Source organism: Rhinolophus sinicus, linkage group LG05 (assembly GCF_036562045.2).
Source record: "Rhinolophus sinicus isolate RSC01 linkage group LG05, ASM3656204v1, whole genome shotgun sequence".
Taxonomy (NCBI): domain Eukaryota; kingdom Metazoa; phylum Chordata; class Mammalia; order Chiroptera; family Rhinolophidae; genus Rhinolophus; species Rhinolophus sinicus.
In genome coordinates, this window is record NC_133755.1 from 97291225 (window position 1) to 97308159 (window position 16935).

The 16935-nt window shown below is 38.5% G+C and overlaps 1 protein-coding gene across 7 annotated transcripts in view; it reads right to left on the reverse strand.

The window, feature by feature from the left end:
• Window positions 1–16935, reverse strand: part of PKHD1 (PKHD1 ciliary IPT domain containing fibrocystin/polyductin) — a 433016-nt gene that overhangs the window by 81035 nt on the left and 335046 nt on the right. Inside the window, exon 63 of one of the 7 annotated variants that reach the window (XM_074333067.1) lies at window positions 8512–8605. The exons of the other annotated variants lie outside the window; for them this stretch is intronic. Coding sequence (XP_074189168.1) covers window positions 8598–8605 — 8 coding nt within the window. The 3' untranslated portion in view covers window positions 8512–8597. Of the gene's footprint in view, window positions 1–8511; window positions 8606–16935 lie in introns of those variants that run through there. 7 annotated transcript variants of the gene reach the window in all.

Below are 16935 nucleotides of genomic sequence, written 5' to 3' on the forward strand. Positions count from 1 at the left end.
GGTAACTAGCAATTTGGGAGACCAGAGAGAGGGGGGAGGGCAAGGCACTCACATACATAGAATGGAGAAAATTTGCTGGATATTCAGATCTGGAAAAGGTATATGGTGGGGGTGAGTCTAGAATAGAGATAAAGATTTGAGACCTGGGAGTCAAACGCCAGGATGTTGGTAAGATCAGGAGGGGAAAGAGAGGAAAAGGAGAAGATGGTTAATGACAAAACTTTAGAGACCACAAACACAGTTACGTATGTGTAGAAGAGGATTCATGGAGAATATGAAGAGTAGGTAATGGCCGGGGCATTCATAGCTCCAAATTTTCTATTTTGAGAGGACTCTGACCAGCAGTCAGGTCAGAAGGGGACCAGAACATTTGTTTGCACAGTGCTTGATATAAGAACGGAGAAAATTCAATTGTCCATATCAAAGAGTAAGGGCTGCTGCTGGACATTATATTTTCACCCTAGACCCACCTTTCAGGACTCCACTACTGACAGGTTGGAGAATCAGGGGAACACATTGCTTTAGAAACCAAAGGAGGATTATTACATCATAAAAATGTCAGTGTGAGGTGGGCCTCTTGAAATCTCCCCTGGAATTTACAACAAATCGAACAACAGTAATTCCACAAAGGACTCCCTGCATGGCAGACAGGCAACTCTAAAAGACACACAATTGAAATCATCTAAAGATGGGCAAATTGGACGAGCAGGGGAGGAAGGAATGGGGAAGAGGGAGATATGGGCCGTGTAGGCCAACGGCGCAGGACGCAGACCTAGCTAGGTGCTCTGAGCTCCCTGTGTTCTAGAGCTACTGCAGCCATGGGGGTGGGAATAACATGGACTGCTAGGGCTCTGCTTATGGCCCATAGTCCAACCTGAGAGATCAGCATATAACACGGCTGAACCCAATGCTCATGGCAGAGACCTCGGAGAAAAGACTGAGGGAAGAAGGCTGAAAATGGTGGTTTAAGCCCTCATTGCAGAGCAGAGAATGGAGGGCATAGGCACGGAGCCTGGCAACCCCTTCCCCACCCTCCCAGAGCTCACCACGCCTCCACCTGCCCAGTGTAGAAGCAGAATGGTAGCAGGGTCAGGTGAAAAGGACAGGATATTTGCAGTTCTGAGAACTGCGGTCCGCAGCCACAGACTCAGCCCAACTAGTTCCGGCAAAGGGGAGGGAGACTTGGGTACAGGAATGGCTGTGCTGGTGATCACTGCCATAGCTCTGGGCCACCTCTCCAACCTACCTGGCCCCTGCCCCACCTATCTGGCCAGATCCCTGCACGAGTAAAAAGAGCTGCTGAAACACACAGGCTCTGAAACTGGTGCAGGAAGAGCTTTGGAACTTCAGAAGCTCTCCACATCCCCCCACAGAGGTGGAACCCTATGACTCAGGCAGACTGTCCACAGAGGAAAAGCCCACCTTCCAGGGAATCCCCCAATTGTGTGAGAAGCCGTAACAGTACAGAGAAAATACAACACTACAGCATGAAAAAGAATAAAATCTGCAGTCAGAGAAAAAATAAAGCATTCTACCAACACCTACTGGAAAACAAAAGAAAGACCTCTTCCTATCAACCTGTTGCAGAACCCACTCCTGTAGATGTTTAGGAAGAGAAATAATAATTCATTAATTGCCATGAATAAGCAAGGCAACAATGACAGCTCAGAAAGAAAATGAAAAGTTTTCAGAAAATGAACTTAAAGACGTGGAAATATGTGACTTAAATGACAGAGAATTCAAGATTGCAGTTCTGAAAAAACTCAACAAAATGCAAGAAAACACAGATAGGCAGTTTAATGAACTCAGAAACACAATCAAAGAACGAAATGAACACTTTACCAAGAAGATTGAAATTCTACAAAAGAACCAAATAGAATTTCTGGAGATTAAGAGCTCAATAAAATAAATGAAGAATGAAATAGCCAGCTTAGGTAATAGAGTTGACCAGATGGAGGAAAGAATCAGTGACATCAAAGATAGACTGGAAATGACACAGCTGGAATAAGAGAGACTTGAAGGTCAAAAGAAATGAAAGAACCCTACAATAACTTTCTGACTCCATCAGAAAGAGCAATATAAAAATAATGGCCATACCAGAAGGAGAAGAAAGGGAGAAAGGAATGGAGAGTATATTCAAACAAATAGTCAACGAGAACTTCCCAAACTTGTGGAAAGAACTGGATCCTCGAATCCAAGAAACAAATAGAACACCTAATTACCTCAATGCCAACAGGCCTTCTCCAAGGCATAGTGTATTGAAGCTGTCTAAAATCAACAACAAAGAAAGAATCCTCAAGGCAGCCAGGGAAAAGAAGATAGTAACCTACAAAGGAAAGCCCATTAGATTATCATCAGGATTTTCAGCAGAAACTCTACAAGCCGGGAAGGAGTGGAATCAAATATTCAAATTATTGAATGAGAGAAAATATGAGCTAAGAATAATATATCCAGCAAAGATATCCTTTAGACATGAAGGAGGAATAAAGACCTTTCCAGACATACAGAATCTGAGGGGATTTTCAAACACATGGCCTGCACAAGAAATAGTAAAGGAGGCTATTCAATCTGAATTAAAACAGCAAAAGAATACAGAACCATGAGTAGTATTATGAACAGGCAGAAGCAAGAAATGGCAATCCCTACACCAAATAGGACTCTATATGCTTACACATAACATATAGTGTAAAGAAGGAAAATAACACTTAAAAAAAGGGGGGAAAAAGACAACTTGATACTGCAGTACAGAAATCAACTCACAACAAAAACATAAAAGGGGAGAGTAAAGGTCTGAACTGTCACAAGAGAATGGAGAAAGTAAGCATACTGAAGAAAATGGAATATTCTAAATATGAAACTTTCTTTTACATAAACTTAATGGTAACCTCTCATAAAACAAAAATTCAGTAGTGAAATATATAACACAAAAAAGAAGAAATAGAGGGAAAAATCATAGAATACCACCACACTGAAATAATAGATAGCAACAAAAAGGCAAAGAAACAATGGAGAAACCATTCTACCAGAAAATCAGAGACAGAATGATAGGAAATTCTCAAATATCAATAATCATCCTAAATGTAAATGTACTGAACTCACCAATAAAAAGGCACGGAGTGGCAGATTGGATCAAAAAACTAAACCCAACCATGTGCTGCCTCCAAGAGACACATCTCAGCTACAAGGACAAATATAGACTCAAAGTGAAAGGATAGAAACTGACACTCTAAACAAAAGGTATTCAGAAAAAATCACGTGTAGCCATACTGCTATCAGATGAAACAGACTTCAGAATAAAATACGTAACAAGAGACAAGGATGGACATTTCATAATGATAAAGGGGACTATACAACAAGAAGACATAATAATCATCAATATTTATGCCCCTAATCAGGGAGCACCAAAATATACTAAGCAACTACTAACAGAACTCATTGGAGAAATTGACCAAAACAATTGTAGTAGGAGACCTAAATACATCATCGACAGCTATGGATAGATCATCCAAACAGAAAATAAATAATGAAATAGCAGCCCTAAATGACACATTAGATGAAATGGACATAACTGACATTTATAGAGCACTTCATACTAGAACATCAGACTATACATTCTTTCCTAGTGTACACGGAACATTTTCAAGGATAGACCATATATTGGGACATAAAACTAGCCACAGCAAATTTAAGAAGATTGAAATCATCCCAAGTACAATCTGTGATCACAAGCTTTGATATTGGATATCAACTGCCAAAAGAAAGTAGGAAAAACCACAAATATGTGAATAGTAAATAACATACTTTTAAAGAATGACTGGGTCAAAGAAGAAATAAAAGGAAAGATCAAAGGATACATAGAAACAAATGACAATAAAAATACATCCTACCAAAATTTTTGGAATACAGTGAAAGCAGTTTTAAGAGGGAAATTTATATCATTACAGGCCTATCTCAAGAAACAAGAAAAATCCCAAATAAATAACCTCACATTACACCTTAAAGAACTAGAAAAAGAAGAACAAATGAAACCCAAAGTAGCAGAAGGAAGGAAATAATAAAAATCAGAACAGAACTAAATGAAACAGAGAACAAAAAGACAAGAGAAAAATAAATGCGACAAACAGCTGGTTCTTTGAAAAGATTAATAAAATTGACAAACCCTGGAATAGACTCACAAAGATAAAAAGAGAAAAGACACAAATAAACAAAATCAGAAATGAAAGAGTGGAAGTTACCACGGATGCCACAGAAATACAAAGGATCATCCAAGAATACTATGAAGGACTACATACCACCAAATTCAATAACCTAAAAGAAATGGACATGTACTTAGAAACACGTAGCCTTCCTAGGCAAATCACGAAGAGTTGGAAAATCTAAATACACTGATCAACAGTAAGGAAATTGAATCAGTCATCCAAAACCTTCCCCAAAGCAAAAGTCTGGGACCAGATGGATTCACTACTGAATTCTACCAAACATTCAAAGAGGATCTAATACCTGTTCTACTCAAACTCTTCCAAAAAATTGAAGAAGAGACAATACTCCTTAACTTATTTTATGAGGCCAACATCACCCTGATACCAAAACCTGGTAAGGATGACACATAAAAGAAAACTGCAGATGATGAATGCAGATACAAAAATCCTAAACAAAATTCTAGCAAATCGAATGCAACAATGCAATAAAAAGATTGTACATCATGACCAAGTGAGGTTCATCCAGAGGTACAAGGATGGTTCAACATATGCAAATCGATCAATGTGATATACCACATGAACAAAATAAAGGACAAAAATCATACGATTACATCAACTGATGCAGAAAACGCATTTGACAAGACACAACATCTATTTATGATTAAAACACTTAATAAAATAGGTATAGAAGGAAAATGCCTTAACATAATAAAGGCCATATATGACAAACCCTCAGCTAATATCATAGTTAATGGTGAAAAACTGAAGCCCTTTGCTCTACATTCAGGAACACAACAGGGCTGTCCCCTATCACCTCTGCTTTTCAACACAGTGTTGGAAGTCCTTGCCAGAGCAATCAAGCAAGAGAAAGACATAAAAGGCATCCAAATTGGGATGAAGTCTTAAATTGTCACTTTTTGTAGATGACATGATGCTATATATAGAAAACCCTAAAGACTCCACCAAAAAGCTATTAGAAACAATCAACGAATACAGTAAAGTTGCTGGCTACAAAATCAATGTACAAAAGTCCACTGTATTTCTATATCCTAACAATGAAATCTCAGAAAAAGAAATGAAAAAAAAAATTCCTTTTGCAATTTAAGCAAAAAGAATAAAATACCTAGGAATAAACTTAACCTAAGATATGAATGACTTATATACTGAAAACTATTAAGACATTTTTAAAAGAAATTGAAGAAGACACAAAGAAATAGAAAGATATTCCTTGTTCATGGATTGGAAAAATCAACGTAGTTAAAATGGCCGTACTACCCAAAGCAAGATACAGATTTAATGCAATCCCCATCAAAATCCCAATGGCATTTTTTAAAGAAATACAATAAAAAAATCATCAGATTCGTATGGAATGACAAAATACCCTGAATAGCCAAAGCAATCCTAAGAAAAAAGAACAATGCTTGAAGTATCACACTCCCTGACTTCAGCTTGTACTACAGGGCAACAATAATCAAAACAGTATTGTACTGGCAGAAAAACAGACACACAGAGCAATGAAATAGAACTGAGAACCCAAAAATACACCCTGTACAGATTACCTGTCCATATCTGTAAATATGGACAGATGATTTTTGACAAAGAAGCCAAAAACGTGCAATAGACATGTGAAAAGACAGCCTCTTCAATAAATGGTGCTGGGAGAATTGGAAAGCCACGTGCAAATGAATGAAACTAGACTGCTATCTGTCACTGTGTACCAAAATTAACTCAAAATGGATGAAAGACCTAAACATAAGACCTGAAACAATAAGCTGCATAGAAGAAAACATAGGTACTAAACATATGGACCTTGGGTTCAAAGAGCATTTTATGAATTTGGTCTCAAAGGCAAGGGAAGTAAAAGCTAAAATAAATCAATAGGACTATATCAAGCTAAAAAGCTTCTGCACAGCAAAAGAAACCATCGACAAAATAAAGAGGCAACCAACTGAATGGAAGAAGATTTTTGCAAACAGTGCCTCCGATAAGGGGTTAATATTCAAAATATATAAGGAACTCATACAACTGAACAACAACAACAACAAAACAATCCAATTAAAAAATGGGCAGAGGACTTGAATAGACATTTCTCCAAAGAAGACATACAAATGGCCAATAGACATATGAGAAAATGCTCATCACTAATCATCAGAGAAATGCAAATAAAAACCACAATGAGATGTCACCTCACCTCAGTTAAAATGGCAATCATCAACAAGACAAATAGTAACAAGTGTTGGAGAGGCTGTGGAGAAAAAGGAACCCTCACACACTGTTGGTGGGAATGCAGATTGGTGCAGCTGCTATGGAAGGCAGTGTGGAGGTTCCTCAAAAAATTAAGAGTAGAATTACCAAATGACCCAGCAATCCCTCTGCTGAGTATCCACCCAAAATGTCTGAAAACATTTATCCATAAATATATATGTGCTCCAATGTTCATTGCAGCGTTATTCTCAGTGGTGAAGACATGGAAACAACCAAAGGGTCCTTCGATAGATGAATGGATAAAGAAGTTGTGGTATATATACACAATGGAATACTATTTGGCGGTAAGAAAAGAAGAAATAGAACCATTTGCAACAACATGGATGGATGGATCTTGAGATTATTATGCTGAGCGAAATAACTCATACAGAAAAAGTCAAGAACCATATGATTTCACTGTTATGTGTGATAAAAAACTGAAAACAACAAAGGAACAAGAAAAACAAATAAAGAAACAAAAACTCATAGACACAGACAAGAGTTTAGTGGTTACCAGAGGGTAAGGAGGGAGGAGGATGGTAGATGAGAGTAAAGGGGATCAAATATCTGGTGATGGAAAGAGAACTGACTCTGGGTGGTGAACACACAATGTGTATATATAGATGATGTATTACAGAATTGTACACCTGAAATCTATGTAACTTTACTAACAATTGTCACCCCAATAAACTTTAACTAGAAAAAAAAAGAAACCAAAGGAGGATGGGATTTTAAGAATCAGGGAGCAGACTCAGAGTCAAAATCGGCAGAGACCATATGAATAAGGAGAAAATACTCCATCAATTTGCAATTGCTGATGGTCGCCTGTGCAATTTCAGTGAAGTAATGAAGGAAGAAGCCACAGTGCAGTACGGGAATAAGAAGGGTCAAAGAGGGCCCAGTGTTCTTTAAAGAAGTTTGACTATGAAGAGATGCAGAAGGATATGGCAGTAGCCACAGAGGTGCGCAGGGTCAAAGGGCCTAAAGAACAGTTTAAAGACACAAGTGGAGACCCTATCTCAGAGCTACTCCTCAGAATTCCATGTGATAGACTGGCAATGACCGCAGAGCAAATTGATGGCTGCTCTTCTCCATAAAATCTCTCCCATAGGTCTCCATGTTCATCTAAAAGTCCGCTATGAAAGATTCGTTTAGTTGGGCCTTCAAGGCTTTTAACTAACAACAATTTTCTATTAAAGTGCAAATACCCAAGTAACACTTGGAAAGGAAGCCAGGATAAATGCTGGAAGTAAAAGGGGGAAGTGAAAAGAAAATTATGCCTGCTTCACTGTTTTGCCTGAGTTGGCCCTGAATTTAATCATTAGTAATAACAGAAAATTACCTGTGTTCTGTATTGGGCAGAAAACACCGATTAATCACTGGTGCTACTTAGCTGGAGACACCCTTCATGCTCTACATACAGAGAGGTGTATGCAGATTATCAATTTCTGAGAATAAATTCAACTTAATAAGGGTAATACTAATTTGGATCAAAATCAAACCTATCATGTGACACAGATGACACTAAAGATGTTAAATGCCCAGGGTGAAACTTATAGGGATCAATTGTTATTTTTCCTAATTACAATTATAGATGTAAAATAAGGATGTAGGGAAATCTAGGTCGACAGTGGTTACTAGGTAACTTTGGAAAGGAAGCAGAATATGCCTCTCCAAAAAATCCCTCAACAAGCTGATTATGTGGAGATGAAGACAACTGAGAAGTAGCAGATACAAGTAAAACTTTGTTTCAAGACAGACAGGACACAAATTTGTCCTATTTTTCTCAAGACAGGACATAAATTTGTAAAGGTGTCGCCCCTCCACTCCTTACCAGGCAGGACTGAAGTGAATCATGTGAGACTCTAGACGCTTATCAGCCCATAGATGGTACCAGAGGCACCTTCATAACAAACTTGACTCTGGAACCCTTATCTACCATTAGTTTCTCCATATATTTACCTTCCCACAATTTGCCACCCCTGGAAGCTCAAAGTTCCTTTCTTTTGTCTTGTCACTTTTCTACATAATTATTGTTCTTAGGATGAGAACCATTAACATATCTAGCATATACCTCATACTCAGTGTGTGTAAAGCTGAATTCTTCTCCAAATCTGCTCCTCCTCCAGGGTTCTTCCTCAGTCAATGGCACCATCAACCACCTAGATGTTTGAGAAAGAACCTGGAAGTCATCCTTGCCTGCTTCCTCTTCCTCATTCCCTACACCCAATCAATCAACAAGCGGAGCCTATTTCACCTCACAAACCTCACCAAATCCATATATTTCTCATGTCATGATCTTTGTCTATGCTGCCTCATTTACTCTCCTTTGGATTTTTGCCATTGTACTGGACTCCTTGCCTGCTCTCTTACCCTCGTTCAATCTGTTCTCCACAGGGAAGTCAGAATAATCTTTTAAACATACAGGTCTGATCATGATACTCTCTCATCTAAAATCTTGACCCTTAGGATCAAGTCTCGACTCCTTGACATGGATTATAAGACATTCTAAGAACAGATCTCTCACATCCCAATGTCATCTTGGGCCACTCTCAGCCAAATTGAGGTTCTTTTGATGCTTTAAAGACAAAATACAGTCTCTGGTCACTGTGCTTTTGTACATATTATTCTTCTATCTCATACCCTTTTTTTTACAACTCTTTACCTGGCTTACGCACTTGTGTTTCAAATCTCACTCACTCCAAAAAGTGTCACTCACTCCAAAAAGCTTTCTCTGATCTCCTAGATAAAAGGTTGACAAACTGTGGCCCATGGGCAAAATTGCCCACGCGTGTTTGGGTACAGCCCTCAAGCTTAGAATGATTTAAGAATTTTTAAAGGATTTTCAAAGACGAAAAGAGAAGGAGGAGCAAGACAAGAAGGAGGAGAAGAAACAGAGATTACACATGGCCCTTACAGGCTAAGATAGTGAAAGCCTAGAATATTTACTATCTGGCTCTTTACAGAAAAGTTTGCTAATCGCGGCCTTAGATCCTTAGCTCAGGGCTCCCTGCTATGTGCTTCCCTGATGCCCTCAACTCCCTCAGTTATCACACTCATGCTTTATCACAATTAGTTACTTAGTGTCTCCATCTCACACTCGCAAAGTCAGGTACCATGTCCATTTTTACCCCACTATATCCTCCGTATGCAGCACATGGTAGATTCTCAGTAAACATTTGTAGAACTAACCACAGCGAAAATGAAAACAAATGACAGCTTCCATATTATTGTGTTCACAAATGAGCCATGAAAGCACTTTCAGGGGTGTATGATTAGGACAATGCCATTGCTCTCAGGACAGAGATGACTTATCCTTGTCATCCCCCAAATTATTAGTAGTTTCCCCTTTCCCTCATAAAATGTCCTACTTGGGAGGAAGTTAGGATACTTAGAAAAAGTTCATAGATCCTGCTCCCTGGGAGGAGAGAGACTTCCTAAAAACAGGGGAACAGAAACCACAGTGGAATTTGTATTAAAAGGCAGAACACTTGAAACCAATGTAATTTTACTAACCATTGTCACCCTAATAAATTATAATTTTAAAAAAATGAGCAGAACTCTTCCTACAGGGAAAATAATCATTGTAACACATAGTGTTCAGAATTGAGAAAAATGTTAGTAAAATATTGCAGTTATGGAGCATCATGATTAAAATAGGCTTTTGTTCACTGACCTGGAAATCTGCCTATTATTTTTAACATAGTCATTGTGTGACACACATCCCATAACGTAAATAACAAACTTTTGGAAATCCGTCTGTGTTGAGTTTGGGACAGCCAGTATTCATTACATTTAATAAATACATTTATAACAAGCCCTTTTTTTGAGTATGACATACACAGATGAGTCACTCTTTTTTCTTTTGGAATAAGTGGGAAATAAGATATTCTAGCTAATCAGTATTCAGAAATGATAAAATAAGTTATTTTGTGATACAAAATTTAAGATTTGAAATTAACTTCAGGAATTATCTAGTTCGACACCTTTATTTTATGGATATAGACATGGATATGGAGGAAAAGGATAGCAAATGTTCCTGCAGTGTATAATGCTCCTTTGAAATCCATGACAGGGCTGTTTACATTTTTTTCCATAAATTTAAATCAAGTTAAACGTACTTAATAATAACATATTATATTTGTATTGTATTCCTTTTTTTATGATCTTGAAATCGCTTCAGAATCTTCATGCCTGAGATTCATCTTAAAGAACAGAAGTGTATGCTGCACTTTATGTGTACATGCATCTCACACCTCTCCAATGACAGATATAAAGCTTATATCTTTTTAGAATTTCTTTTTCACTTCTCTAAATGGTGTCTTGCTACCTGAGCTACAGATCAAACAAGTCAAATATCTGTGTGATATTAATACTATTAATAAAAGTGACAGAGAGTATTTATTGAGTGTGTACAATGTACTAGGCACTAAGCTTATGTGATTGATTCATTTACTCATCACAACAACCAGATAAGATAAGAGCCATTAATAAAAAGATAAGAAAACTGGAGCCAGGAGCAAATATCTTACTCAGGATACACAGCTGGTAAGGAATCCAGTTGGGGCCTCAACACATGTCTTTCTGAGTTGACTGGGAGCCAACACCCTATAATAATCATTTCTTAAGGAGGCTGTGTTGGATACTTCTGTGTACCACTTCAGATCCTCACAGTCCCATCTCTTACTCCAGCCACTAATGTGGCTCCTAGTTCCATGCAGGAGGAATCGGACAGGGTATCTCCAGTGCTACTGCATGAGATGGACCACCTTGAATTCATACATGTGCAACCAGGAAGTGCTGGAGTTAGAGCTACCTTTGACCAATGGGAGACGTGAAACCGTGTCTCCTCTTTTTGTCCATGGGCAATATCGAGATACATTTCACAAGGGTCCTCAAAAGGCCTCACAGGATCAAGCATTCCCTGCAGGCAATTTGAGTTGCTTTCCCTCCTTTGTTTCATGACTGCTGTCCCTGATTCCTGTTCCCTGGGATCACCTCCCAAATAAATAACCTATGCGCAAGCCTTTCCCTCAGGTTCTGCCTTCAGCAGCATCAGGGATAAGAAGAAGCCATTTCACCCACCATCTGAAACCATCTTGTCTCTACTCATGAGTTTTGTATCACTAATATGCAACAGCTAACATACTTTATCTGAAGAGGAAATCCCCTGTCTCTGATGGACCTGACTTCTTCATTTCCTGTGAATAGCAGAGCTATCTGCATCTGGAGGGTCTCAGCACAGCGCTTCGAATATTTGTCTACCTCTACTGGAAGCCCTTCTGATTAGTCAGGCTCCTTGAGTTGGAAACATAAGGATTTATAATGAAAAAGCATCACACAGTAAAAACAGAAAGAATGAAAAGAAAACAAACCAATAAAGAACCTATCCTATCATAACATTTGAGATTCTGGTATTTGCTGGCTTTGGAGGGAGTTCAAAATAAACGAAACAAATGTGTATTTTATTAAATGCTAATATTTAGAAGATGTGGTGGGGGGGAGAAAAGATAAATGCCTCCAATCATAGTTGCAAATATGAGGCGTCTCCTAGCCCCTTCAAAATCGTTAGATGTTTTCCTTGCATTGGAGCCACCTACTCAGTTTTGGAAGTAACGCCTGGGACCCACCAGAAAAGTGTGTGAAGAATAGCAAAGTCGCACGTGGATCCAACCAACAGAGATGGGCACCACGCTGTGCTCTCAGCCTGGTCTGTAATACAATAACGAGTCATTTCTAGCCAAGTTGCAGCTGTCCATCCGACTGCCTCCACAGGAAGAGTCTATTGCTTCTGACCCTACATAGATCTGCCTATAATAAATTCTATTCTTCCCTTGCAACATCCGCTATTGTTAACATGATCTCTGTTTGTCTTGAAGTATAAATAGGCTCCAAATTTCAAGAGTTCAGAATACACTGAACCGTAACAGCATAGCTTCTTCCTTTTCTTATGGGTAAGAGCCTTATCCCTCTCTTGGGTTTTGGAATTCATTTTAAGAACAACAATGAAATACAGTGGAGAGGAAGAAGATTTGAGAGGCTCAAGAGTGCTCCAGGGGTTCAAAAATGAAGACTTACCCCTTGCTTTTGTTTTTCCCATGTTTGCAGTAATACATGTGGACTGTCAATTTGAGCCATTTTCTGTGTTCTGTTTTCTCCACATTAAAGAATTTGAGTCAAGAGAAAAAAAACAACAAACTAATTTTATTATTAATTAGTACCCAAAGTGTCTTGCAATGCTGAAATTTACCAATTTTTTATTTTGCTTGGGTAAGACTCTTTCTTGTTCCTTATTATTATTAATGTACTTGTTCTCAAGAAGTGAAAACAGGTGAGCATTAGTCCTCTCCTCCAACATAGAATATTCGTAAACGGTCATACAGTCAGCCTGATACCCCTAGATTCTCAGCCCACACCTGCCTTTAGGTGAACTGACGTCACTCTTCTGAACCTCAATTTTCTCATCTATAAAATGGATGAAATGAGTAATTATTTCATAATATTGTTAGATAACAAATGAAATCCTGCATGTAAAATGCTTAAGTGTGCTTAATAAGTATTAAGTGATAATGATTTTTTTGGTTGGTGTGATTTTATCTTCCAGTGTGACTCAAAGTCTTATAATCCACTTACATGAACTACCTCTGCTAGAGAAGAATCTGTTCCTCATGTATCTCCAGCTTAAGGGTTAAAACAGAAAAAAATGCTTAGAAGGGTGCCTAGCAGTTGTAAACACTGGATAAATGTTAGCTATTCAGCACCATCATTATTAATATATCATTAATAATGTATAATTATCCTTATTATTATAATCAGTTTACTGAATGAGCTGGACTCAGCAGGTACAAAGAGAGGAAATTTAGTCTTTATAACCAATTCTCATTTAAACTCATGCTGTCAAGTGATTTTTCTCAGATCTTGGATGAAACCCTAAGTAGATAACAGCTTTTTTGACTATTTTCACATAGGAAAAATTTTAGTCCGATCCATTGCAATCTCAAATCCTTTGGAAAACTCTTTCTTCCCTCAACTTGGGTCTGCCTCTGGCTGAAAAATCTGTGATGGGAAAAAGTGTGGTTGTCTGTGCATCATTTCCCCACCTGGATTCCTCCTTCTCCTCTCACTATGAAGCCTCTGGTTCTCCAGGGTTGATCTTGGGCTCTGACATTGAGAGAGGGAAGAGCAATATAGGACAGAGAGGACTGGCCTAATGAAGAACATTTATAATCCGGCATTAATGTCCTTTGAGTACTGCAGATGTCTAAAACTGACTCTTTTTTGAGTTAGGTCCTCCTGTGGGTTGCACAGAGATTTACGCTAAGAATTTGCAGTTGCCTGCTTGACATAGGATATGCTTGTTCCCGCTGGCTATTTAAGATATATCTGGTAGCCACTGCTGTCCAGTGTCTACCGTTCACTTGAGGTCACCTCACACCTCCCGGGTGTGATGAGGACCCAGTGATTGGTACTGAAAGAGGCATAAAGTTCAAATAGGAATTAACAGGTTTTCCTAGGCCTGATACATAGACAATGGGAGGGAAAAACTTTTTCATCTGGGATCACTAAACTAGGATTAATGAGGCATCTTTTGGCAGCAGGATGGAAAGAGGCTAAGAGTCGAGCAGAGAGAACAAAGAGAGGCGGTTGACAGCATTGAATCCTTAGTCCCAATCCCTGGTAGTCCTCATGTCCCAGGTTCTTCTAACGCGTTCTTCAGTTCTGTTAGGGATCGCAATATTCTCCCCAGAGGCACAAGCTAAATATTCATGTGTTGCTTAAGGTTCCTAGAGTAGTAATTCACTTCCTTGCCCTGATTAATACTTTGAGTAAACAATCACCTAATAGGCAGGGCAGGGAAATGGATTCTGAGAACAGGATTGAAAACATAGCAGCATTAGAGAAGAAGGTAGCCTAGATCCAAGGGGACTGGGCCTGTTCAGAAAGAAAGCCAATGCCGTAGCAAAGGTGCTTTGACACTCATGACATCTCATCTCCAAAGGTCAAAATACTTCAGCAATGTATTCCAGTATAGAAAACTTTGGTTAAATGAAACTTGTTAAGTAGGTTTTTGCTACTGGTTGAAAAGTTCTGCCTCATCTCAGAGCATTAATATTTTAAGAGTGGCCTGCTCCAGACAAAAAATTATTCATCATACTCAGCCATCAATCTTTTCTATTGGAACTTAAGCCCTGGGGGCACGTGGACCACTGTCTACTGGCCTACACACCAATTGTACTTCCTCTCTATAACTGCCCTTCCACTGTGTACACCTCACCCCATTCATCAGTGATGTAAGGGCACTGTCCTGTAGTCTGGCAACCATAAACATATTCATTCTACGATGCTTACTTCCTTGGAAAAGGAAAATGGTGAAAAAGTGGTTTTTATGCAATTGAATCATGAAATATTGTCAGTGATGTTCGTCGCCTATAAATGTGAGTCTAGTCACTGTTATTTAGGAGGTAAAATTTCTAAAGGATACATAGACACATTAAAAACTCTTTTTCAGATTATCTACTTGAAGTTTAAGCAATAAGGGGATTACTGGTGGGATTTGAAGTTGAGCATAAAGAGAAGATTACGCTGTGTCAGAATCATTAAATAACATTTATTATCTGCCATCTGATCTATGGATAAATAGAGATGGTCTCAATGAAAGTGATTTATGATACTTCCAGCATCTTTCACAGAAAATGAGAACATGTATAAATGGGGATATAATCAAATAAAAAAGCATGGAAACAGCATTTAAAGTTGATAATGCTGTTCAGTGTGGTGATGCATGCAAGCATACCGCATAAGACAAAGGGAAATACAAATGCAGCACTCCTGTGTTTGGAATTTATTTCTTATTTATGTTGTGGGAAATTGTCAATTAAGTACTTATAATACAGCAGGGAGGTTATACTTTCTTTGTGCTTAAGCTATTCAGACATTTTGTCCCTTTATTTAATTCAGTCTATAGCCTACACCGGCTGGCAAACACTCTACTTGTCTAGAATGACCAGGTCTTAATATATTGATATAGCTGCTTCACAGATTGTGCAAGAAGCAGCCAGTTTTAACTATGTCTATGAATACAGATTTCACTTCAATGCCAGTTAGTTACTAAAACTTCTGGGAGAGGTAATGTAGTCTAATAGAGAATGTGTCAATTTAGGAGTTCGATGATGTTTTAGGCAATTGTTTCCTTACAGGTAAGAAAGGAAGTAAGTCAGAGCAGGGTGGCTCACCCTCATCGCAACTGACATTTGGGGCTGGATAATTCTTTGTTGTGGGGGCTGTAGTGTGTCCTGTAGGATGTATATTAACCTCTCTGTTCTCTACCCACTAGATGCCAGTGGCACTCCTCCAGTGGAGACAACTAAAAATATCTTCAAACACTGCCAAATGTCTCCTGGGGCCAAAACTAATCATCTCATTGCAAACCCCAGACTTGGAGGATCATTGTGAGAATCAAAATAGATAATAACTGTTACTATCTTTATAAAGTGGAAATTACCTTATGAATATTGTTTGTATCACTTTACCTAATAGTATAACTAATTTTCCAATCTTTCAATTGGACCACTTATACTATACAATAAGTGGCATTGGTCTCTTAGGGCAAAAACTTACTTATGGTGGCAAAAATTTAGTTATGTTCCTGGCAAAATTCAGAAACAACGCAAGGTCTGACAGCTCTTCCAGAGCAGGATCATTCTTTACTCATTTTTATCCACATTGCCTGATAAAGTTCCTGACGCATGCTGTCTCTCCATAAATCTTTTGTGAGTGAAAAGAAAGAAACTCTTAAAAGGGATCCTACTATGTATATTTTCAAGAATGCTTTAACTGGAGGGAATCTCAGTGAATTACGTGCATTTGGCATTCTGAACATTAGGAAAGTTTTCAGATGTATGCACATGGAACCAGGGCGAGGAGGATGTTGTCAGAATAACAGAACATTCTTAATCGATGCTATTATCCATCATATTTTTATCACTTCTAGTAAATATTTTCCAAATGATCAGGAAATTAGCAGATTGCCACGGCGACGAGAGTAATTAGTCCATGTCTTTTCTCACCTGGATCACTGCAATCGAACTGCTAATTCATCTCTCTCTCTCATCCATTCTTGCAAACCTCCATTTGTTCTTCCAGAGTTTTAAAAATGCAAAGTAAATTGCATCAGTCTCCATTACAAGTGGAATAAAATCTCATTTTCTTAAAATGTCTCATAAGGCTCCGCAGGATCCGGCTCTCATCCACTTGTCTAACGCCATCACTGGCTACCTGGTTGCATGTCCATTTGTCAGCCCCTCTGGTCTTCTTTGCTCCAATGCTTTTACTCCTCCAGCCATGGGCTTTCCACATAAACTGTTCTCTCTGCCTCGAAGGCTTTCCCCTCTACGCATTACCTGGCCAACTCCCACTCAGTTCTGGTAATATTCATAATTATAGATTTATTTGTCTATTGTTATGTGCATATTTGTATCTTATTATTTACTTT